The sequence below is a fragment of the Coregonus clupeaformis genome, unplaced genomic scaffold, assembly GCF_020615455.1.
Source record: "Coregonus clupeaformis isolate EN_2021a unplaced genomic scaffold, ASM2061545v1 scaf1171, whole genome shotgun sequence".
Classification (NCBI taxonomy): domain Eukaryota; kingdom Metazoa; phylum Chordata; class Actinopteri; order Salmoniformes; family Salmonidae; genus Coregonus; species Coregonus clupeaformis.
Genome location: NW_025534625.1, coordinates 91,594 through 118,385, shown reverse-complemented (window position 1 = coordinate 118,385; position 26,792 = coordinate 91,594). Strand labels below are relative to the sequence as shown.

Below are 26,792 nucleotides of genomic sequence, written 5' to 3'. Positions count from 1 at the left end.
TCATCACGGCAGGCAGGCTCAGGCTCAGGCTCAGGCTCAGGCTCAGGCTCAGGCTCAGCACAGCTGATTGAAATATTTGGAATAGTGTTTGAACCCAGGGTTGATCGTGTGAACCATCCCACAGCTCTGACTGGGTGGCTAAACACTGTGACAAACACCAGACCAGGGCCAGTATTCACACAGCATCTCCCTGTTTCATATAATCCTATGAATGATGATCTAAAAAGGGAAAACTGATCCTGGATCAGTACTCCTACTGTGCTGCAGTCCAGTCACTCTGAATGAGTCCTAAATGGCACCCTATTCCCCATATAGTGCACTACTTTACATCAGAGCCCTATACGCCCTGGTCTAAAGTAGTGCACTATGTAGGGAATAGGGTGTGATTTGGCACACACTCCTCTGTCTGAATAGTTATCTAGCTCCCCCCCTCTTCACTCCCTGACCCCCCCCTTCACTCCCTAACCCCCCTTCACTCCCTGACCCCCCTCTTCACTCCCTGACCCCCCCCACTTCACTCCCTGACCCCCCCTCTGACACCCCTCTTCACTCCCTGACCCCCCCCGCCCCCTTCACTTCCACCTCCCACTTGGTTCAGTCCAAAGAACTGTAAAAAAACAGATAACCCAGCTCCAATATGTGTGGATTTACAACAGAGGTAACAGTTGTGTGTTTTAATCCAATTGATAAAAATCAACCGTTTTATTTGGATGGAAATAGCAGCGCCCATGCCATTATCAGCTGAAAACACCATCTCTGTTAGCCAGTTGGAAATATATTAAGGGTATTTAATGGGTGATCTGATGTCTGACTTTGTACCTTGACAGTCAGTGCCTGAGGTTAAACCTGTGAAAGAGACGAAGAGAGGAAGTCAAAAGGAGGCACATTTCTGTCATAACAGAATTTCTAGAATATAGTGGTGTGTTATATACTCTACCTACCTGTCTGTCTCTACCTGTCTGTCTCTCCCTGTCTGTGTCTCTCCCTGTCTGTCTCTCTACCTGTCTGTCTCTTCCTGTCTGTCTCTCCCTGTCTGTCTCTCTACCTGTCTGTCTCTTCCTGTCTGTCTCTCTACCTGTCTGTCTCTCTACCTGTCTGTCTCTCCCTGTCTGTCTCTCTACCTGTCTGTCTCTCCCTGTCTGTCTCTATACCTGTCTGTCTCTACCTGTCTGTCTCTCTCCCTGTCTGTCTCTCTCCCTGTCTTTTGGCACACACACCTCTGTCTGAATAGTTATCTAGCTCCCCCCCTCTTCACCCCCTGACCCCCCCCTTCACTCCCTGACCCCCCCTCTGACACCCCTCTTCACTCCCTGACCCCCCCTCTTCACCCCCCCCCGTCTGTGTCTCCCTGTCTGTCTCTCTACCTGTCTGTCTCTCCCTGTCTGTCTCTCCCTGTCTGTCTCTCTACCTGTCTGTCTCTACCTGTCTGTCTCTCCCTGTCTGTCTCTCTACCTGTCTGTCTCTCTTTGTCTGTCTCTACCTGTCTGTCTCTACCTGTCTGTCTCTCTACCTGTCTGTCTCTCTACCTGTCTGTCTCTCTACCTGTCTGTCTCTACCTGTCTGTCTCTCCCTGTCTGTCTCTCTACCTGTCTGTCTCTCCCTGTCTGTCTCTCTACCTGTCTGTCTCTCTACCTGTCTGTCTCTCTCCCTGTCTGTCTCTACCTGTCTGTGTCTCTCCCTGTCTGTGTCTCTACCTGTCTGTCTCTACCTGTCTGTCTCTACCTGTCTGTCTCTACCTGTCTGTCTCTACCTGTCTGTCTCTCCCTGTCTGTCTCTCTACCTGTCTGTCTCTCTCCCTGTCTGTCTCTACCTGTCTGTCTCTCTACCTGTCTGTCTCTCTACCTGTCTGTCTCTCTACCTGTCTGTCTCTACCTGTCTGTCTCTCCCTGTCTGTCTCTCTACCTGTCTGTCTCTCTACCTGTCTGTCTCTCTCCCTGTCTGTCTCTACCTGTCTGTCTCTCCCTGTCTGTCTCTCTACCTGTCTGTCTCTCCCTGTCTGTCTCTCTCCCTGTCTGTCTCTCTACCTGTCTGCTCTCTACCTGTCTGTCTCTCTACCTGTCTGTCTCTCTCCCTGTCTGTCTCTACCTGTCTGTCTCTACCTGTCTGTCTCTACCTGTCTGTCTCTCCCTGTCTGTCTCTACATGTCTGTCTCTCTACCTGTCTATCTCTACCTGTCTGTCTCTCCCTGTCTGTCTCTCCCTGTCTGTCTCTCTACCTGTCTGTCTCTCTACCTGTCTGTCTCTACCTGTCTGTCTCTACCTGTCTGACTGTCCCTGTCTGTCTCTACCTGTCTGTGTCTCTCCCTGTCTGTCTCTCTACCTGTCTGTGTCTCTCCCTGTCTGTGTCTCTCCCTGTCTGTGTCTCTACCTGTCTGTGTCTCTCCCAGTGTAACCATTGGTCCTGTGCTTGTGGATGCCTCCTCTCGTCCAGCCTGCTCTTAGGTTCTCTAGCGCTGAAACGTCACAGAACCTGGAATATATTGTAGCGACCTCAGTACAACACCTAGGGGCGGGTTCCCGGACATAGATTAGGTCCAGTCCTGGACTAGAAACTCAATGAAGAATCTCTATTGAGCATGCTTTATAGTCCAGGATTAGGCTTAATCTGTGTCCGGGAAACTGTCCTGTAAAGACCTTGTAAAGAGGTTCGGACCTCTAGGTGTAACGGTTAACTGACAGTCACAGGGACCAAGGTGCAAGTCCCGATAAGGACTACCTCCTGAATTCACCGCAATATGAACAACTGACGTTTATCTCATTTTACATTTACATTTTAGTCATTTAGCAGACCCTCTTATCCAGAGCCACTTACAGTAGAGAGTTCATACATTATCATACTTTCTTCATCTCAAGTCCCGATCAGGACTACCTCTTGAATAATACACAATACAACGTCATGTAAATAAAAAAAGAGAAGCCTACTTACTTGGTCTGGTAGTGAGTGCGGAAGCGTGAGGGTTCGGACGGTGTGTGTGACAGGTTTTTCAGGTTTGGTGTGTTGAGGATGAATCCTGAACGCTCCTGGAAACCAAACTAATGGTAACACTTTACCCTGCCTGTATAATGCTTTAGAAAATGTTATAAGCATGTATGAGCCTTTATAATGTCTTATTAAGGCATATATGATATAGCTCTCTAACCTTCATCCCAATCAACTTCTTCTCGGCAGGTGAGCTGATCTTCTGAGTCCCAGAGCCAGGTAACAGAGAGGCCTAGAGGTAATACACAGGAAGTGACATCATACAGCATAACAGAGAGGCCTAGAGGTAATACACAGGAAGTGACATCATACAGCATAACAGAGAGGCCTAGAGGTAATACACAGGAAGTGACATCATACAGCATAACAGAGAGGCTTAGAGGTAATACACAGGAAGTGACATCATACAGTATAACAGAGAGGCCTAGAGGTAATACACAGGAAGTGACATCAGACAGTATAACAGAGAGGCCTAGAGGTAATACGCAGGAAGTGACATCATACAGGTCAGAGGAGGCTGGTGAGGGGAGGACGGCTCATAATAAAGAATGGAATGGAGTAAATGGAATAACATCCAACACATGGAAAACCAGGAGCACGATGTGTTTGATCCCATTCCATTCCAGCCAGTAATATGAGCCCGTCCTCGCCCATTTAAAGCGCCACCAGCCACCACTGATATAGGTGCTGTGACATAACGATTGTTGCTATGTGGATCCTTGGTTATGTCCCAAATGGCAGTCTGTCCCCTATATGGGTCATTATACAGATCAGGTGCACATTTGGAGTTGGAAATGTGTATCCTATCTTTTTCAAACTTTCAGCACACAGGTCTCTCCAACATGTCAGGTAGACATGTACAGTTGAAGTCGAAGGTTTACATACTCTTAGGTTGGAGTCATTAAAATTAGTTTTTCAACCACTCCACAACTTTCTTGTTAACAAACTATAGTTTTGGCAAGTCGGTTAGGACATCTACTTTGTGCATGACACAAGTAATCTTTCCAACAATTGTTCACAGACAGATTATTTCACTTATAATTCAATGTATCACAATTCCAGTGGGACAGAAGTTTACATACACTAAGTTGACTGTGCCTTTCAACAGCTTGGAAAATTCCAGAAAATTATGTCATGGCTTTAGAAGCTTCTGATAGGCTAATTGACATAATTTGAGTCAATTGGAGGTGTACCTGTGGATGTATTTCAAGGCCTACCTTCAAACTCAGTGCCTCTTTGCTTGACATCATTGGAAAATCAAAAGAAATCAGCCAAGACCTCAGAAAAAGAATTGTAGACCTCCACAAGTCTGGTTCATCCTTGGGAGAAATTTCCAAACGCCTGAAGGTACCACGTTCATCTGTACAAACAATAGTACGCAAGTATAAACACCATGGGACCACGCAGCCGTCATACCGCTCAGGAAGGAGACACGTTCTGTCTCCTAGAGATGAACGTACTTTGGTGCGAAAAGTGCAAATCAATCCCAGAACAACAGCAAAGGACCTTGTGAAGATGCTGGAGGAAACAGGTACAAAAGTATCTATATCCACAGTAAAACGAGTCCTATATTGACATAACCTGAATGGCCACTCAGCAAGGAAGAAGCCACTGCTCCAAAACCGCCATAAAAAAGCCAGACTACGGTTTGCAACTGCACATGGGGACAAAGATCGTACTTTTTAGGGGAATGTCCTCTGGTCTGATGAAACAAAAATAGAACTGTTTGGCCATAATGATCATCGTTATGTTTGGAGGAAAAAGGGGGTTGCTTGCAAGTCGAAGAACACCATCCCAACTGTGAAGCACGGGGGTGGCAGCATCATGCTGTGGGGGTGCTTTGCTGCAGGAGGGACTGGTGCACTTCACAAAATAGATGGCATCACGAGGAAGGAAAATTATGTGGATATATTGAAGCAACATCTCAAGACATCAGTCAGGAAGTTAAAGCTTGGTCGCAAATGGGTCTTCCAAATGGACAATGACCCCAAGCATACTTCCAAAGTTGTGGCAAAATGGCTTAAGGACAACAAAGTCAAGGTATTGGAGTGGCCATCACAAAGCCCTGACCTCAATCCTATAGAAAATATGTGGGCAGAACTGAAAAAGTGTGTGCGAGCAAGGAGGCCTACAAACCTGACTCAGTTACACCAGCTCTGTCAGGAGGAATGGGCCAAAATTCGCCCAACTTATTGTGGGAAGCTTGTGGAAGGCGTTTGACCCAAGTTAAACAATTTAAAGGCAATGCTACCAAATACTAATTGAGTGTATGTAAACTTCTGACCCACTGGGAATGTGATGAAATAAATACAAGCTGAAATAAATCATTCTCTCTACTATTATTCTGACATTTCACATTCTTAAAATAAAGTGGTGATCCTAACTGACCTAAGACAGGGAATTTTTACTAGGATTAAATGTCAGGAATTGTGAAAAACTGAGTTTAAATGTATTTGGCTAAGGTGTATGTAAACTTCCGACTTCAACTGTATATAATATATATACAGTATATATTTTTAAATATATTTTCCTTTATTATTTCCCCCTAACCCTCCCACCCCTCCCCTAATTGGAGTAAACTAATGGACAACAACTCTTAGGCTTCTACTTCCAGCTACATACTATATACATTTTACTGACAGAGTATAGTTTAAAATATGTATCTTTTGTTTGTTTTTAGTCCCATCCTTCAGCTCCACTCAACCCCTCCCATCTATCTCTGAACACCGTCCAGTTTTGATTTCTATTTGCCATATATTTTTCAACTGTGCTGTGATGTTTCACAAAAGTTCTGAACCTTTCTATTCTCATAGATTCTACATATTGTAAATTAAAGATAAACATTTTTGCTAAGAGTATTATTATATTATTAATCGATTGACTATGACTTTTTTAATCACCCAGCAGTGCTATTTGCAGAGTTAGCTCCAGGCAAATATTGCAATCCTTTAGCCATTCCTGAACTTGCGACCAAAAACAAGCTACATATGGACAGTACCAAAACAAATGATCTAATGATTCTGTCTCTTCGCAGCAAAATATGCAGAGCTGGGATGGTTGTATCCCCAATATATATAACATTCTATTGGTTGCAAGAATTTTGTATCATAATTTAAATTGAAAAACTCTAAGTTTTGAATCTAGCTTTGATTTGTGTATCAGTTCATAAACCATGTGCCATGGAATTGGTACATTGAAAATCTCTTCCCAACTATTTGGCAATCTATATGGCACAGCTGTCAATGTTTTAGTCTTTAAATGAAACTGGTATACTTTTTTATTTATCACAATTTTGTTTAGCCAATTTTGGTCTTTAATGCCGACAGACAAGTTCCTTACTTTCTCCCCCTTCCACTTGCCTCTTCCATTTTTGCGGTAATGCTGGATAGAGCAGACATTTCCAAATATTTTTGTTAGTTGCATGTGTGACATAACTCCACCAGTCCTATTTATGATATAATTTACAAAGATTATATATATATTTTTTAACCAATTAGTATATTTGAGTTTAACCATAATATTTGTTGTAATATTTGTTCTGTCTTTTCTGGTGGATTAAACTGAAAATGCAACCAACTTGCTATGGCTTGTTTTAAAAATAGCAATATTCTGGAGATTATATAATTTTCAAATAACCAAAAGTGAGAGGTCATGATCTGAATAAAGGGAAAAAGGCCATTCTTGAACATGGTGTGAGACATTCTTACTAATCTGCTAGAGAACCAGTTTGGATTTAAGTATAACTTTTGAAATGCTGAAGCCTTTAGCGAGAGGTCTAATGCTTTCATATTTAATAATTTCTGCCCTGCGAATTCATATTCATTATCTAAATAAACCTGTTTAAATTTGTCTTGCTTGCCGTTCCAAATTAAATTGAATATTTTTGCTCCTATAATTTAAAAAACGCTGGGCGATAAGCAAATAGGTAAACAGGGATATGACTAAAGAGATCATCAGGGTGATTTCTCACCAATAGACAGGTATTTTCCTTTCCACGGTAGCAAGATCTTATGTATTTTTGTTATTTTTCTATAAAAATGTATTGTAATGAGATAATTTCTTTCTTTCGGGATATGTATACAGAGTATTTCCACTTCACCATCAGACCGTTGTATTGGTAAACTACACAGTAATGTAAAAGTTGTATTTTTTTCTGATCCAATACGTAATATAGTACACTTATCATACTTTGGTTGTAATCCAGAGAGGTTAGAAAAAGTATCTAGATCATCTATGAGGCTGTGGAGAGACCCATTGTGGATTTAAAAGAAAACATGAATAATCAGCGTACAATGACCCCTTAGTTTTTAAGCCTTGGATTTCTAGGCCCTTGATATTATTGTTGGATCTGATTTTAATAGCTAACATTTCGCTGTCCGTAGTAAATAGATATGCCGATAGTGGACAACCTTGTTTTACTCCTTTTGACAGTTTAAAACTTTCTGAGAAATAGACATCATTTACTATTTTACACCTAGGGTTAATATACATAACTTTAACCCATTGTATAAGAGATTCTTCAAAATTGAAATATTCCAGGCATTTATATATGAATTCCAGTCGTACTTCATCAAAAACCTTTTCAATGTCAGCTATGAATACCAGGCCTGGTTTCCCAGATTTTTCATAGTGTTCTATTGTTTCCAATACTTGCCTTATATTATCTCCAATGTATCTTCCATGTAAAAAACCTGTCAGATTAGGATGAATAATATCCGACAATACCTTTTTAATTCTAAGCACTATGCACTTTGCTAGAATTTTTGCATCACAACACTGAAGTGTAAGGGGCCTCCAATTTTTTTAATGGACTGGATCTTTATATTTACCACTTGGGTCCTGTTTCATAATAATGAAATCAGACCTTCTTGTTGAGTATTTGATAATCTATCATTTTAATAGGAGTGGTTAAAACATGCTAATAACGATCCTCTGAGTACATCAACAAAGGTTTGGTATACCTCCACTGGTATGCCATCCAGCCATAGAGTTTTCCGCACTTAAAGGCTTTAATTGCATTAAGAAGTTCCTCCTCTGTAATTTGGCCTTCACATGAGTCTTTCTGTACATGCTTAAAGTACTTTGCTTCCTCTATCAAAATATAGTTTTGTGAATTATAGGTGATTCCGTCATTTGTAACAAGTTTCAGTAAATTATTTTTGGTAGCATTCCATGCAGTTTGCTTTATTTTTTATAATATATTACACTTGATCTTTCTTGAATAAGTTCCTCCATTTCTTGTTGTTTTTCCTCTAACGTATTCTGTGCCTCTAAGCCTTCTGTGGCTTCTCCTTTCCCCCTTCTGATAACCAGGTGGCGAATCGCATCTCTGCATGTCTGGCAGACATATCAGTATGGATGACGGATCACCACCTCAAGCTGAACCTTGGCAAGACGGAGCTGCTCTTCCTCCCGGGGAAGGACTGCCCGTTCCATGATCTCGCCATCACGGTTGACAACTCCGTTGTGTCCTCCTCCCAGAGTGCGAAGAGCCTTGGCGTGACCCTGGACAACACCCTGTCGTTCTCCGCTAACATCAAGGCGGTGACCCGATCCTGCAGGTTCATGCTCTACAACATTCGGAGAGTACGACCCTGCCTTACACAGGAAGCGGCACAGGTCCTAATCCAGGCACTTGTCATCTCCCGTCTGGATTACTGCAACTCGCTGTTGGCTGGCCTCCCTGCCTGTGCCATTAAACTCCTACAACTCATCCAGAATGCCGCAGCCTGTCTGGTGTTCAACCTTCCCAAGTTCTCTCACGTCAACCCCCTCCTCCGCACACTCCACTGGCTTCCAGTTGAAGCTCGCATCCGTTACAAGACCATGGTGCTTGCCTATGGAGCAGTGAGGGAACAGCACCTCCGTACCTTCGGGCTCTGATCAGTCCCTACACCCAAACGAGGGCATTGCGTTCATCCACCTCTGGCCTGCTGGCTCCCCTTCCTCTGCGGAAGCATAGTTCCCGCTCAGCCCAGTCAAAACTGTTCGCTGCTCTGGCACCCCAATGGTGGAACAAGCTCCCTCACGACGCCAGGACAGCGGAGTCACTCACCACCTTCCGGAGACATTTGAAACCCCACCTCTTTAAGGAATACCTGGGATAGGATAAAGTAATCCTTCTACCCCCCCCAAAAAATAAAAAATAAAAAAATAAAAGTGTAAAGTGGTTTTCCCACTGGCTATAGGGTGAATGCACCAATTTGTAAGTCGCTCTGGATAAGAGCGTCTGCTAAATGACGTAAATGTGCCCTTGAGCAAGGCACTTAACCCTAATTGCTCCTGTAAGTCGCTCTGGATAAGAGCGTCTGCTAAATGACTAAAATGTAATGTAAATGTAAATGTAAATGTACTGTTTTTATTGCCATCTATCTGTACTGTTAGTCCCTCTACTTCAATTCTTAATATGGATTATTTTGACTTAAATTGCTTTTGTTTTAGAGATGAGTATTGAATTGCATGGCCTCTAAAGGCACATTTAAAAGTGTATCATACAATAAGGGGATCTGCTGTTATGTAGGAAAAAGTCAGTTATAAATGATTCTGTCCTGGTTAAAAACAAGTTATCATCCAATAGGCTTTGATTACATTTCCAATATCCTCGCCCACGTGGAACTTCTTTAAGAGTAATGTATATGCCTATTATATGATGGTCCGACCGCATTCTGTCCCATATCGTCACATGTTTTACTTTTGGTGCCAACGAGTATGACATAAGAAAGAAGTCAAGACGACTAGCTTGATTGAGTCTCCGCCATGTATATCTCACTAGATCAGGATATGTAAGCCTCCATATATCCACTAGTTCTAATGTATCCATGACATTCACAATTTCCTTAAGCACATGAGGGTGATAGTTTGTAGTGTGATTTCCTTTACGGGTCCATTGAGGTATTTCAAACCGTATTATAATCACAGTCACTAGCCCATTTAAGCTTAATATCCTTGTCATCTATCGCCCTCCAGGTTCCCTTGGAGAGTTCATCAATGAGCTTGACGCCTTGATAAGTTCCTTTCCTGAGGATGGCTCACCCTTCACAGTTTTGGGGGATTTCAACCTCCCTACGTCTACATTTGACTCATTTCTCTCTGCCTCCTTCTTTCCACTCCTCTCCTCTTTTGACCTCACCCTCTCACCGTCCCCCCCTACTCACAAGGCAGGCAATACGCTTGACTTCATCTTTACTAGATGTTGCTCTTCTACTAATCTCACTGCAACTCCCCTCCATGTCTCCGACCACTACTTTGTATCCTTTTCTCTCTCGCTCTCCTCCAACACTACTCACTCTGCCCCTACACAGATGGTAACGCGCCGCCGCAACCTTCGCTCTCTCTCTCCCACTACTCTCTCCTCTTCCATCCTATCATCTCTTCCCTCTGCTCAATCCTTCTCCCTCCAATCTCCTGACTCTGCCTCCTCAACCCTCCTCTCCTCCCTTTCTGCATCCTTTGACTCCCTGTGTCCCCTATCCTCCCGGCCGGCTCGGTCCTCCCCTCCAGCTCCGTGGCTTGATGACTCATTGCGAGCTCACAGAACAGAGCTCCGGGCAGCGGAGCGGAAATGGAAGAAAACTAAACTCCCTGCCGACCTGGCATCTTTTCCTCCCTCCTCTCTACATTTTCTTCATCTGTTTCTGCTGCTAAGGCCACTTTCTACCACTCTAAATTCCAAGCATCTGCCTCTAACCCTAGGAAGCTCTTTGCCACATTCTCCTCACTGCTGAATCCTCCCCCCCACCCCCTCCTCCCTCTCTGTGGATGACTTCGTCAACCACTTTGAAAAGAAGGTTGACGACATCCGATCCTCGTTTGTTAAATCTAATGACACTGTTGGTCCTGCTCACACTGCCCTACCCTATGCTTTGACTTCTTTCTCCCCTCTCTCTCCAGATAAAATCTTGCGACTAGTGACTGCAGGCCGCCCAACAACCTGCCCGCTTGACCCCATCCCCTCCTCTCTTCTCCAGACCATCTCCGGTGACCTTCTCCCCTACCTCACCTCGCTGATCAACTCATCCTTGACTGCTGGCCATGTCCCTTCCGTCTTCAAGAGAGCGAGAGTTGCACCCCTTCTCAAAAAACAACACTCGATCCCACTGATGTCAACAACTACAGACCAGTATCCCTTCTTTCTTTTCTTTCCAAAACTATTGAGCGTGCCGTCTTTAGCCAACTCTCTTGCTATCTCTCTCAGAATGACCTTCTTGATCCAAACCAGTCAGGTTTCAGGACTGGTCATTCAACTGAGACTGCTCTTCTCTGTGTCACGGAGGCTCTCCGCACTGCTAAAGCTAACTCTCTCTCCTCTGCTCTTGTCCTTCTAGACCTGTCTGCTGCCTTTGATACTGTGAACCATCAGATCCTCCCCTCTCCACCCTCTCCGAGCTGGGCATCTCCGGCGCGGCTCACTCCTGGATTGCGTCCCTACCTGACCGGTCACTCCTACCAAGTGGCGTGGCGAGAAGCTGTCTCCGCACCACGTGCTCTCACCACTGGTGTCCCCCAGGGCTCAGTTCTAGGCCCTCTCCTTTTCTCCCTATACACCAAGTCACTTGGCTCTGTCATATCCTCACATGGCCTCTCCTATCATTGCTACGCTGACGATACACAACTAATCTTCTCCTTTCCCCCTTCTGATAACCAGGTGGCGAATCGCATCTCTGCATGTCTGGCCGACATATCAGTATGGATGACGGATCACCACCTCAAGCTGAACCCTGGCAAGACGGAGCTGCTCTTCCTCCCGGGGAAGGACTGCCCGTTCCATGATCTCGCCATCACGGTTGACAACTCCGTTGTGTCCTCCTCCCAGAGTGCGAAGAGCCTTGGCGTGACCCTGGACAACACCCTGTCGTTCTCCGCTAACATCAAGGCGGTGACCCGATCCTGCAGGTTCATGCTCTACAACATTCGGAGAGTACGACCCTGCCTTACACAGGAAGCGGCACAGGTCCTAATCCAGGCACTTGTCATCTCCCGTCTGGATTACTGCAACTCGCTGTTGGCTGGGCTCCCTGCCTGTGCCATTAAACCCCTACAACTCATCCAGAATGCCGCAGCCCGTCTGGTGTTCAACCTTCCCAAGTTCTCTCACGTCACCCCCCTCCTCCGCACACTCCACTGGCTTCCAGTTGAAGCTCGCATCCGTTACAAGACCATGGTGCTTGCCTATGGAGCAGTGAGGGGAACGGCACCTCCGTACCTTCAGGCTCTGATCAGTCCCTACACCCAAACGAGGGCATTGCGTTCATCCACCTCTGGCCTGCTGGCTCCCCTTCCTCTGCGGAAGCATAGTTCCCGCTCAGCCCAGTCAAAACTGTTCGCTGCTCTGGCACCCCAATGGTGGAACAAGCTCCCTCACGACGCCAGGACAGCGGAGTCACTCACCACCTTCCGGAGACATTTGAAACCCCACCTCTTTAAGGAATACCTGGGATAGGATGAAGTAATCCTTCTACCCCCCCCCCCCCCAAATATATATATATATATATATATATATATATTGTAAAGTGGTTAACCCACTGGCTATAGGGTGAATGCACCAATTTGTAAGTTGCTCTGGATAAGAGCGTCTGCTAAATGACTTAAATGTAAAATGTAATAATCTCCCACCATAATAATAGAGTATTGTATTGCTTGCAGAGTTGATAATTTATTATAGATGTTTTCAAAGAAGCGTTGTCATCATTATTTGGTCCGTAAAGGTTAATGAGACAAATCTTTTTATGGTCCAATAACATATTTTAAATAATCCATCTACCTTGAGGAATCTGTTTGAAAAATGTGCAAATTCGGATCAAAATAATTGTTAGTTAATATCATCACCCATTTTGAGTTTCTTTGCCCATGGGATAGGTACCATAATGAGTGTCCATATAGCTATATTTTGTATTTGCACTGCTACGGAGTAAACCTCCAATTGTTCTCCACTATTCCACCCGCTAAAACTCAACTATCCCTAGTTGGATTGTCGTTCCAGTGACTGGCAGACCACCCATGTCCACCCATGTCCACCTGTATCCCAGGGCCTTTGAGAGATTGGGACCCAACCTTTAAAAAGAGCACACAGTGCCACCCACAGAACAGAAACAGATTAACTGCCAAAAGCATTTCCAACACACTCAACTCGATTATATTGTATACAGTTATTAATATATATATATATATATATATATATATATATATATATATATATATATATATATATATAAAATTGTGCATATCTTAATTTATTTCCACAATTAACTAATAATATGCGTAATAATGTTGGCAGTTCATATGAAGGATTGTTACCTATAACCAGGACTGGCATTACAACAATTACATTTTTGGCAAACAACAATTATTGTGATTCATCCTATAGTGTCCCTAACATCATTACCCCATAGCAACAGATGTGGGATACACACTCACACACACACACACACACACACACACACACACACACACACACACAGACACACACACACACAGACACACACACACACACACACACACACACACACACACACACACACACACACACACACACACACACACACACACACACACACACACACACACACACACACACACACACACACTCCCCACCCTTACCTCACACACACACACACACACATACACACTCCCCCCCCTTACCTCACACACAACCACAAGCTCAGAGGTTTAACAGTTGTTCCATCCCTGAGCCCAACTCAAGAAAGGACTTGATGTGTGATTGCATATTCAGTTGTAGCTGTTTGAGAAGGCATGCCAAATTGAGCAAGAATGGAGAGATTTGATTAACCAATGTCAAGTCCTAGGTGATGGAGCTCAGATACACCCCCCTTCCCCTGAAACCCACACGCTGGTCCCCCGTTGTGACCATTTTCCCAAGCATCTCTGTGCAGTCAGACCTTTTGATTATTTTGTGCCGCCAGGGCCACAATAATTTACCCCTCTCTGATTGTCCGAGTGTGACCCCCTCCCCCATGGGTTACTGCTGCTAGTGTTGCCAGCACTGCCACGACCTGGGTGGGCGTACCCCACCGGAATCCCCACTGGCTAGGCACGAGGTCGTCAAGGTTCTCATTAGCAGCTTTGAGAATTTCCTTGTATATTATGCTCTCCCATCAGGGGGCTTTGGCTTTGTAGGACCAACCCTGCCAGGCAGGCTCAGACCCTTGAGGGGGTGGTGCTGCTCTAGTGGGTCTCTGGCCGCATTTATCTTTCTGTCTTGGCTGCGTATAGGCTACTTGCAGTAGGCCTATAAAACGGATAAGGACTTCTCCTTAGTGTGTGGGTCGCTCAGGTGGGTGTCTAGAGTACAGGGTTGGGGACCGCTCCATCATGATAAGACAATAAATAAATAAACTATATTTATAATCTATTTTAAAATGTATATCCCATATCTGCACAAAATTGAAAGCTATCTCTGTCACAACTCCTGCTCGCAGACACACATGGGCTCATTTGTAACCATTTCCCTTTTTCACTCACTTAACTTCAGACTTTTCCAAACACAAAAACACACAACCCACCTTCCATCACAATACACCCTAACATACCACATATACACCCTAACATACCCACATACTGAATACACCCACCCTACATGATACCCTAACATACCCACTACTGAATACACCCTCACATACCACATACTGATCCTAACATACCCATATACATAACATACCCACATACTATACACCCTAACATACCCACATACTGTATACACCCTAACATACCCACATACTGTATACACCCTAACATACCCACATACTGTATACACCCTAACATACCTACATACTGTATACACCCTCACATACCCACATACTGTATACACCCTAACATACCTACATACTGAATACACCCTAACATACCCACATACTGAATACACCCTAACATACCCACATACTGAATACACCCTCACATACCCACATACTGAATACACCCTCACATACCTACATACTGTGTCTTCTAAGTCCTCTGTTGGCTGTGTGTTTATCTCCACCATGTTGATTCCTGCCTAATTTTGGGCTTTTGAGTCCTTTAGTGTTCCAGTTCCTTATATTTGAAGATGTATTATTATTATAATTATTATTATTAGATGTGTTATTTCAATAATGATCCTTTCTTCTAATGCTGTCTTTTATCTATTTATAAATACTATAAATAGAAAGTCGAATACTAATTATTTTACAGCATTCCCTATCTTTAATGGTATAGTGTATTTGTAGTTCATTTCTTTATCAATTGTATTTGATTAATTACCAGTTTTTTTTTATTACAATCCCTACCATGGATAGTATTAGACATTATTCTCCTCTTCTATGATAACGGTGTATTATTTAGAATAGCCATGGAGTAGTCTTGGTGTCTCAGAACAGTTGGTTATCAATGTACAGCTTATCGACTACAACATTTACATTTTAGTAGACACTCTTATCCAGAGCAACTTACAGGAGCAATTAGGGTTAAGTGCCTTGCTTAAGGGCACATCGACAGATTTTTCACCTAGTCGGCTCGAGGATTAGAACCAGCGACCTCTCGGTTACTGGCACAACGCTCTTACCCACTAAGCTACCAGCCACCTTTTAGTCTCCAGAGCTTTGCGCCGTTCTGCAATTTCCTTCGGGAACTGATAATTCATTCCTATTTTCGTTCCAGCGAGTCTTTTGCCTTTTAAACATTATTTTATCTTTAAAGAATGCAAATTTGGTGGGGTTTAAGTCACATTCATTCTACAGTCTCATCACCTGGTGATATGTATAGGGGTGGGGCTTAAGTCACATTCATTCTACAGTCTTTAATGTGTGTGTTTCTGAAGTGACATCAAAAGGTGGGACAGCATTTTTTTGAGAAAGATGTTTTAAAATTAAAATAAACTACTAATTAGATCCATTTCATTCAATGTAATAATAATAACTCAAGTTGTTCTATTGAAATAATAGTGAAAATAATAGTGTAGCTTGAAGTTTAGGACTCAGGGTTTGGGACAGCCACCTCTCAATGGAAATAGGTGAATAAACAATGTTCATTCAACAATATGTTTGTTATTGCCTTGGATTGAATTAGAACATATCATGATGTAAATAAAAGTTCTAAGTTTGGAGACTTAAATTTTTTTTAAATAGGTTTTTGGAGGGTGGGACTGCAATTTGCATCACTTCTGTAGAATCACCCATGTAGTACACTACTTTTGACCAGCTGCCAATAGGGAATAGGGTGTCATTTGAGAGAGAGAGAGAGAGAGAGAGAGAGAGAGAGAGAGAGAGAGAGAGAAGAGAGAGAGAGAGACAGAGAGAGAGAGAGAGAGAGAGAGAGAGAGAGAGAGAGAGAGAGAGAGAGAGAGAGAGAGAGAGAGAGAGATTGTCTACAGTACATACTAGACAGGCCAGAGGGTCCAATGTGTCCCTGGTGAAGCCTGTTTCTCTGGGGACTCTACTGACCAGCCTGGGGAGCATCTCAGAGCCCTGGAACACACAGAATCGAACTTGATTATTTTTTTCTCTGCTTCCAAACCCACAGACAACACACAAAACACATACATTCATTCTCTAATAATACAAGAGATGGTTTGAGAGACGGACATATATTCTAATCTACTGTAACATATCGGCAGATAGAGAACAGGACAGATGAAAACATGTTAGAGCCCACCTGAAGAAAGGATATAGGCAGGAAGTCATCTCTCATCACAGAGTTCTCAGTCCTCCTAGGATCGCCCTGATAATAACACATACACACACACACACACACACACACACACACACACACACACACACACACACACACACACACACACACACACACACACACACAGCACATTTTAATAACAGGCAAACAGGAACAAAGACACAATGAAGATGAAAAATGTGGTTACATTCATATAATAATACTAATACTACACACAAGCCAAATGGAGGATGAACAATGTGCTACGTAAAGCTGTTTACATTGGATGCATCCCAAAAGGCACCCTATATTTCTCTATATAGTGCACTACTTTTGACCAAATCCCTAGGGGTCCTGGTCAAAAGTAGGGCACTAAATAGGGAACAGGGAGACATTATGTTTCCCCTTTAGTTGGATGCAGACTGCTTAGCCCTGGGGTCAAGTGACTGTTCACACTTTGCTTATTCTAAAGTGGGATAACATCAACTTTAGCTCAGACTTTTCAGGGCTTGCTAATCACAGAATTACACTGTCAATTAATTTGAATATTCTACTCCATTCCTGTTTCCGTTGGTTAACAAATTAACAATTTCTTACACACAGCAATATCGTCAGTGTTCATATCCTGGTGTAAGCAGTTTTGGTGTTAATGTGGTGTTACTATGAATGGACTGAACGCCAGCTGGTGTTGCCTTTTTAAGCTGTTGTTAAAAAAATACTGTTGTTCAATCAGGGTGTCAAATTGGACAGTGTTAGTAAGTGTTGATTTTTCAGTGTAACATTTATCGTGTTAAGTCAGGTGTTACAGATTATCTCTGTAAGTGTTAATTTAACAATAATTTGTGTAAAAGAACCCCGGTGTTGGTGTTTTTGAGAATCTCTTATAAAATGGGTTAAAATCAAAATCAAGTATTCATCCCCCTTGGCGTTTTTCCTATATTGTTGCATTACAACCTGTAATTTAAATTGATTTTTCTTCGGATTTCATGTTATGGACATACACAAAATAGTCCAAATTGGTGAAGTGAAATGAAAAAAATAACTTCTTTCAAAAAATTCTAAAAAATAAATAACGGAAAAGTGAGCCAGTGTATAGTAACCCTAGGTGTAAAATAGTAAATAATGATTACTTCTCAGAAAGTATTAAACTGTCAAGAGGAGTAAAACAAGGTTGTCCACTATCGGCATATCTATTTATTATGGCCATCGAACTGTTAGCTATTAAAATCAGACAATAATATCAAGGGAATAGAAATCCAGGGTTTAAAAACAAAGGTGTCATTGTACGCTGACGATTCATGTTTTCTTTTAAATCTGCAATTTGGATCCCTGCACAGCGTCATAGAGGATCTAGATAATTTTCCTAACCTCTCTGGATAAAAAATTTTTTACATTACATTGTAGTTGACCAATAAAATGGTCTGATGGTGAAGTGGATATACTTGGTATACATATCCCGAAAGAAAGACATTTACATTTTAGTCATTTAGCAGACGCTCTTATCCAGAGCGACTTACAGTTAGTGAATACATATTTTTTTATACTGGCCCCCCGTGGGAATCGAACCCACAACCCTGGCGTTGCAAACACCATGCTCTATCAACTGAGCTACATCCCCTGTCGGCCATTCCCTCCCCTACCCTGGACGACGCTGGGCCAATTGTGCACCGCCCATGAGTCTCCCGGTCGCGGCCGGCTGCGACAGAGCCTGGATTCAAACCAGGATGCCTTAGACCACTGCGCCACTCAGGAGTAGGAAATGATCTCACTACAATACGTTTTTAATAGAAAGTTAGCCAAATTAGATAAGATCTTGCTACCATGGAAAGGACAACAGCTGTCTATTGTGGAAAAATCACCCTGATTAACTATTTAGTCATATCACAGTTTACCTGTTTACTTACGGACCTGCCTCCGTCGAACGTCTTGCCTGCACCTAACGACTTGTTTTTTAAATTATATGCCCAAAGAATATTCAATTTTTATTTGGAATGGCAAGCCAGACAAAATGAAATGGGCCTATTTAGATAATGAATATGAATGCGGAGGGCAAATAATTATTAAATATTAAAGCATTAGACCTTTCACTAAAGGCTTCAGTCATACAAAAGTTATACTTAAATCCGAACTGGTTCTCTAGCAGATTAGTTAAGAATGTCCCACCCCATGTTCAAGAATGGCCTTTTTCCCTTTATTCAGATTGCAACCTCTCACTTTCAGTTATTTGAAAATGAAATAATCTCCAAAATATTGCTATTTTTTTAAAACAAGCCATAGAAAGTTGGTTGCAATTTCAGTTTAATCTACCAGAAAAGACAACAAATATTACAACAAATATTGTGTTAAACTCAAATATTCTAATTGGTAAAAATAAAAATAAATAGTATAATCTTTGTAAATTATATCATAAGTAGGACTGGTGGAGTTATGTCACACATGCAGCTAACAAAAATATATGGAAATGTCTGCTCTATCCAGCATTACCGCAAAAATGGAAGAGGCAAGTGGAAGGGGGAGAAAGTAAGGAACTTGTCTGTCGGCCCTGCATTAAAGACCAAAATTGGTTAAAGAAAATTGTGATAAATTAAAAAGTATACCAGTTTCATTTAAGGACCAACAAATTGACAGCTGTGCCATACAGATTGCAAAATTGTTGGGAAGAGATGTTCAATGTCCCGATTCCATGGCACATGGTTTATGAACTGATACACAAAACAGATTTTTTCCAATTTAAATTATGATACAAAACTCTGGAAATAGCAATGCTGGATGATTTATGTGCCTTTTGGCAAACTCCAAGTGGGCTGTCATGTGCCTTTTACTGAGGAGTGGCTTCCGTCTGGCCACTCTACCATAAAGGCCTGATTGGTGGAGTACTGCAGACATGGTTGTCCTTCTGGAAGGTTCTCCCATCTCCACAGAGGAACTCTGGAGCTCTGTCAGAGTGACCATCGGGTTCTTGGTCACCTTCCTGACCAAGGACCTTCTCCCCCTATTGGCCGGGCGGTCAGCTCTAGGAAGAGTCTTGGTGGTTCCAAACTTCTTCCATTTAAGAATGATGGAGGCCACTGTGTTCTTGGGGACCTTCAATGCTGCAGAAATGTTTTGGTACCCTTCCCCAGATCTGTGCCTCGACACAATCCTGTCTCTGAGCTCTACGGACAATTCCTTTGACCTCATGGCTTGGTTTTTGCGCTGACATGCACTGTCAACTGTGGGACCTTATATAGACAGGTGTGTACCTTTCCAAATCATGTCCAATCAATTGAATTTACCACAGGTGGATTCCAATCAAGTGGTAGAAACATCTCAAGGATGATCAATGGAAACAGGATGCACCTGAGCTCAATTTCGATTCTCATAGCAAAGGGTCTGAATACTTCTGTAAGTAAGGTATTTCTGTTTTTTATTTGAAATACATTTGCAAAAATGTCTAAAAACTTGTTTTCACTTTGTCATTTTGGGATTTGTGTAGATTGATGAGGAAAATGTTTTATTTAATCCAATTTAGAATAAGTTTGTAACGTAACAAAATGTGGAAAAAGTCAAGGGGTCTGAATACTTTGCTGTGAAGGTATCAATGAACACCATAACAGTGTAACTTTAACACTGAGTTAGTGTGACATTTTAATGCCACCGGTGTTGGAAAGTATCAGTGTTAAATTCAACACTTTCTGGTGGTTCTCATATAAACACTTCCAACGTTTTGAAATCGAACACCCACAGCGTTTAATTTACTGAGGGTCAAATTAGGTGAGTTCTGGGCTAAGTAAAAATGGCACCCTATTTCCTACATAGCACACTACTTTTTACTAGAGCCTATGGGCCCTGGTCAATAGTAGTGCACTATATAGGGAATATATGGGCCCTGGTCAATAGTAGTGCACTATATAGGGAATATATGGGCCCTGGTCAATAGTAGTGTACTATATAGGGAATATATGGGCCCTGGTCAATAGTAGTGCACTATATAGGGAATATATGGGCCCTGGTCAATAGTAGGGCACTATATAGGGAATATATGGGCCCTGGTCAATAGTAGGGCACTATATAGGGAATATATGGGCCCTGGTCAATAGTAGGGCACTATATAGGGAATATATGGGCCCTGGTCAATAGTAGGGCACTATATAGGGAATATATGGGCCCTGGTCAATAGTAGGGCACTATATAGGGAATATATGGGCCCTGGTCAATAGTAGTGCACTATATAGGGAATATAAGGGCCCTGGTCAATAGTAGGGCACTATATAGGGAATATATGGGCCCTGGTCAATAGTAGTGCACTATATAGGGAATATATGGGCCCTGGTCAATAGTAGGGCACTATATAGGGAATATATGGGCCCTGGTCAATAATAGGGCACTATATAGGGAATATATGGGCCCTGGTCAATAGTAGGGCACTATATAGGGAATATATGGGCCCTGGTCAATAGTAGTGCACTATATAGGGAATATATGGGCCCTGGTCAATAGTAAGGCACTATATAGGGAATATATGGGCCCTGGTCAATAATAGGGCACTATATAGGGAATATATGGGCCCTGGTCAATAGTAGTGTACTATATAGGGAATATATGGGCCCTGGTCAATAGTAGTGCACTATATAGGGAATATATGGGCCCTGGTCAATAGTAGTGTACTATATAGGGAATATATGGGCCCTGGTCAATAGTAGTGCACTATATAGGGAATATATGGGCCCTGGTCAATAGTAAGGCACTATATAGGGAATATATGGGCCCTGGTCAATAATAGGGCACTATATAGGGAATATATGGGCCCTGGTCAATAGTAGTGCACTATATAGGGAATATATGGGCCCTGGTCAATAGTAGGGCACTATATAGGGAATAGGGTGCCATTTGGCACACAGCCTAAGAGATACGACACTAACCATTTGTCTGTATTGAAGCAAAAAGCTGTTGGTATTTCTTTTACTGACATCACTAACCATGTGACCAGACCTGGGTTACTGACATCACTAACCATGTGACCAGACCTGGGTTACTGACATCACTAACCATGTGATCAGACCTGGGTTACTGACATCACTAACCATGTGACCAGACCTGGGTTACTGACATCACTAACCATGTGACCAGACCTGGGTTACTGACATCACTAACCATGTGACCAGACCTGGGTTACTGACATCACTAACCATGTGACCAGACCTGGGTTCAAATAATATCTGAAATCTTCCAAATCCTTTGAGCGGTGGCTCTATCCTGCCAGGCAATCTCAATCAAGCCAAGGTAGAGTATTTCAAATAGTATTTGAACCCAGGTCTGCTCATCACTAGCCATGTGGCACTATTGTATATTTAGAGGGAGCAACACTAACCATGTGGTACTGGGGCAGAAAGGTGTTGGGTTGCAGGGCCATCCCCTCAGGGAAACCGCTCTCTCCTTGGGCTCCCACTAACTGGTGCTTCTGTGAAACTAAAGGACAATCGTGTGTCATTTATGCGTTGCTCTCTAAACAGCCATTTCCCTGCAGTGGGCAGAGCTGGTTGAAATTACGTCATTGCAACCAGTTTTCACACAACAAACCGAGCCGTGCCAAATTGTGTTCTCCTGGTTATACATTCCCCCCGCAGCACAGAGCCAGCACATTACAGTTCTGGTCTGTTCTGGTCAGTTCTGGTCAGTTCTGGTCTGTTCTGGTCAGTTCTGGTCAGTTCTGGTCTGTTCTGGTCAGTTCTGGTCTGTTCTGGTCTGTTCTGGTCAGTTCTGGTCAGTTCTGGTCAGTTCTGGTCTGTTCTGGTCAGTTCTGGTCAGTTCTGGTCTGTTCTGGTCTGTTCTGGTCAGTTCTGGTCTGTTCTGGTCTGTAGAGTTATGTTCTGGTCAGTTCTGGTCAGTCCTGGTCTGTTCTGGTCTGTTCTGGTCAGTCCTATATCATTCAGCTCCTCAGTATATTGCACAGTACCTGGTGGTCTGGGACGATGGGGAACAAAGTGTTCCTCATACTCTGTCTGGAAAGATACATTCTAGGGGAGAGAGAGGGAGACAGAAAGACACTTACAATCAGTACATTCTCCCCCTCCTCCCTCTCTCCTCCCTCCTCCCTCCCTCCCTCTCTCCTCCCTCCCTCCTCCTCCCCCTCCCTCCCTCCCTCCCTCCCTCCCTCCCTCTCTCCTCTCTCTCCTCCTCCCTCCCTCCCTCCCTCTCTCCTCCCTCCCTCCCTCTCTCCTCACTGCTGTAGGCCGTATGTTGAGCTGTAGGTATCCACTCTCTCTGATCTGTCCACTGGGGCAGGGCAGGGTCTCTGACCCATCAGGTCTGGTCAGAGGCTGGAAGTGGCGCTTAGTCTGAGACTGGAAACTATCCAGCAGAGAACGCCTGGAGAAGACCGAAACACACGCTCCATGTCACTGTTATATACCTCTGTATATGTGATCCCTGCAGGAATTGAACCTATGACCTTGGCGTTGCTATCGCCAAGCTCCTGACAACTGAGCCATCCAGGACCACGTAATTTCATACGCTTCTGTGCTAGTGAGTATAGGTATCATTACCAGGAAGCACCTCCGGGGGGCATATCTGAAATGGCATCCTATTTAAATAATGCACTACTTTTGGCCAGAGCCCTGCGATAGACTAGCGTCCTGTCCAGGGGGTCGTTCTGGCTCGGACAAGGCTACTAGTGGACCGTATAGGGAATATGGTACAGTTTCAGTCTTCTTACCCTAGCTGTGGGTTGTCAGTGTGGTCCAGACTAGGACTGAAATATAATATAGTATAGTATAATATAGTATAGTATAGAATAATATAGTATAGTATAATATAGTATAGTATAGTATAGTATAGTATAGTATAGTATAGTATAGTATAGTATAATAAAATATAATATAGTATAGTATAATATAGTATAGTATAATATAGTATAGTATAGTATAATATAATATAGTATATTATAATATAGTATAGTATAATATAGTATAGTATAGTATAATATAGTATAGTCTTACCTAGCTGTGGGTTGTCAGTGTGGTCCAGACTGGGGATGTAGTATAATACAGTATAGTATAGTATAGTATAGTATAGTATAGTATAGTATAGTATAGTATAGTATAGTATAGTATAGTATAGTATAGTACTGTATAGTATAATATAGTATAGTATAGTATAGTATAGTATAGTATAGTATAGTATAGTATAGTATAGTATAGTATAGTATAGTATAGTATAGTATAATATAGCATAGTATAATATAATATAGTATAATATAGTATAGTATAGTATAGTATAGTATAGTATAGTATAATATAGTGTCGTATAATATAGTATAGTATAATATAGTATAGTCTTACCCTAGCTGTGGGTTGTCAGTGTGGTCCAGACTGGGCTGTAGTATAATATAGTATAGTATAATATAGTATAGTATAATATAATATAGTATAGTATAATATAGTATAGTATAATATAGCATAGTATAATATAGTATAGTATAGTATAGTATAATATAGTATAGTATAATATAGTATAGTATAATATAGTATAGTATAATATAGTATAGTATAGTATAATATAGTATAGTATAATATTATATAGTATAGTATAATATAGTATAGTATAGTATAACATAGTATAGTCTTACCTAGCTGTGGGTTGTCAGTGTGGTCCCGACTGGGGATGTAGTATAATATAGTATAATATAATATAGTATAGTCTTACCCTAGCTGTGGGTTGTCAGTGTGGTCCAGACTAGGGCTGTAGTATAGTATAGTATAGTATAGTATAGTATAGTATAGTATAGTATAGTATAGTATAGTATAATATAGTATAGTATAGTATAGTATAGTATAGTATAGTATAGTATAGTATAGTATAATATAGTATATTCTTACCCTAGCTGTGGGTTGTCAGTGTGGTACAGACTAGGGCTGTAGTATAGTATAGTATAGTATAGTATAGTATAGTATAGTATAGTATAGTATAGTATAGTATAATATAGTATAGTATAGTATAGTATAATATAGTATAGTATAGTATAGTATAGTATAGTATAGTATAGTATAGTATAATATAGTATAGTATAGTATAGTATGGTATAATATAGTATAATATAGTATAGTATAGTATAGTATAGTATAGTATAGTGTAGTATAATATAGTATAGTATAGTATAGTATAGTATAGTATAGTATAGTATAGTATAGTATAGTATAGTTTAGTATAGTATAGTATAGTATAATATAGTATAGTATAGTATAATATAGTATAGTCTTACCCTAGCTGTGGGTTGTCAGTGTGGTCCAGGCTGGGGCTGTAGTTAACAGCAGGTCTCAGGTTGGCAGAGTACCCTGTCCCGTAATGATGGCCTAGACATGGACTGAAGCCTTCCTTGCCTGGATAAGAAATGACAGTAAGTTGGGAAGGGTTGGGGTGCTTCCCAATAATATCTCCATTCTCCTGAAGTTTGCACTCATGAGAGTAAGAAACGGCTCGAGTTTCCACCATATTTGTTTATGGGAAAAACGTATACCGGTCATTTCCTTTGAAATCAGTGAAGGGAAGTGAACAAGTACACATTTTAGTGAGGTAATTGGGACCAGTGTGTGGTCATGCAAGTGAGTCATTATGGAATCAGACCTTTTTTTTTTTTTTATCAATGAAAAGAAAATCACGCAGGCGTATCATTGAGGGTGAAAGTAGAGTTTACTTGCGAATGCAGCACACTTTAGGTCAATGTAGTGGATACTATCTTACCATCAGTAGAATAAAATAAAATATAATTCAATTCAAGACAACAGAGAGTTTACATCAAGTCATTTCAATGTCATATCAGATAACTTGTTCTCACCATACGAGGACCTGTAAGAGGTGTTGGCCAGGCGGCCTCCTGGGCTTCCGGTTCCTCCTGGAGTGACCACGTCTCCCTGACTACCCATCTGTGAAGGACCAGGATAGTTACTACAGTAACAGGAAAAACCCTTGTAGGGCTGAGCTGTAACTGGGAGAGAGGACTGATTTGAGTTAGTGTTGAATGTTGATAGTCAAACTGGTTTTTGTTTAGTTTTTACACTCTTGGAAAATGTATAGCTTTTCTCACAATAGCTTACCATCATTCTACATGTGATCATGTTGAATGTTGATGTCATAATGTAAATCGTGCATTTTAATCAAGAATGAAGAGTTATGGAAAGTTATCATAGCAGAACATGTAGGAATAATACGCTAAATGCCCTTATTAAAGGCCTAGCCTACAGATTCATTAATTTGTGATGACCTGTAAATCAAAAAATCCACTGAGAACTAGTAGGACTAGTCGACATTAATTTCAATCAAATATCTGCATCACTATGATAAAAGCGACCCCCTCATGCGCTCTGCCGTTACCTGTCTCTCAAGGCGGCGTGTCTGCTTAACGGCGGCCTGGCGCTGTGGCTGCTTTTATAGCGCGGGACCCGTGCCGTCTCCACGATACCGACCGTTGCTACGGTGATTCTCCACGTGGCGCAAGCAGCACTTCACAATGTGGGCCGAATGAGGTCACAATAGAAGTCGTAGAGGGAAACGAACGGTTGCTCAGTACAAGGAGCTTGCAGTTGCACCTTAAGCTCTCTTAGCCTGGTACCAGATCTGCTTGTGCTCTTGCCAACTCCATTTGCTATTGTCATTGTCAAGTCATGTTTGGCATGACAATTAGTGACAAGGAGTTGCACGAACAGACTGACACTGAGGCTAAAGCTGGCAAGGGTAAAAGGACATTATTTTTGTATTATTTATATGACTGAGGTATCCAGTCGATCAAAGGACATTTAATTTATGAATGATAAATTAATCACGATTATAATCATGTACACCGCCAAGGTTAAGCCTAGGCTACTAATAGCTGATGTTATTGTCAGGGCCTGTAGCTACATATGAGGACACCAAGGTCCAGACCTCGGTAATATAAAAAAATATATAAAATATTGGTCATTTAGCAGACGCTCTTATCCAGAGCGACTTACAGGAGCAATTAGGGTTAAGTGCCTTGCTCAAGGGCACATCGACAGATTTTTCACCTAGTCGGCTCTGGGATTAGAACCAGCGACCTTTCGGTTACTGGCACAACGCATAAAGGGGCAGCAGGTAGCTTAGTGGTTAAGAGCGTTGTGCCAGTAACGGAAAGGTCGCTGGTTCTAATCCCAGATTTTAGATTC

At 42.1% G+C, this 26,792-nt stretch overlaps 1 protein-coding gene across 1 annotated transcript; it reads right to left on the bottom strand.

Annotated features, from left to right (window-relative positions):
- Positions 1–677: 677 nt before the first annotated feature.
- On the bottom strand, positions 678–26,067 carry ppp1r32 (protein phosphatase 1, regulatory subunit 32). Its single transcript, XM_041836492.2, has 12 exons — positions 25,984–26,067; positions 25,448–25,535; positions 24,875–24,992; positions 22,839–22,983; positions 22,571–22,631; positions 21,986–22,083; positions 16,621–16,686; positions 16,347–16,433; positions 3,140–3,211; positions 2,926–3,020; positions 2,368–2,469; positions 678–846 (listed from the first exon to the last, which is right to left on the bottom strand). The coding sequence occupies exons 2-12, from the start codon at positions 25,533–25,535 to the stop codon at positions 828–830; spliced, it is 951 nt and encodes a 316-aa protein (XP_041692426.1). The 5' UTR covers positions 25,984–26,067; the 3' UTR covers positions 678–827.
- Positions 26,068–26,792: the final 725 nt, after the last annotated feature.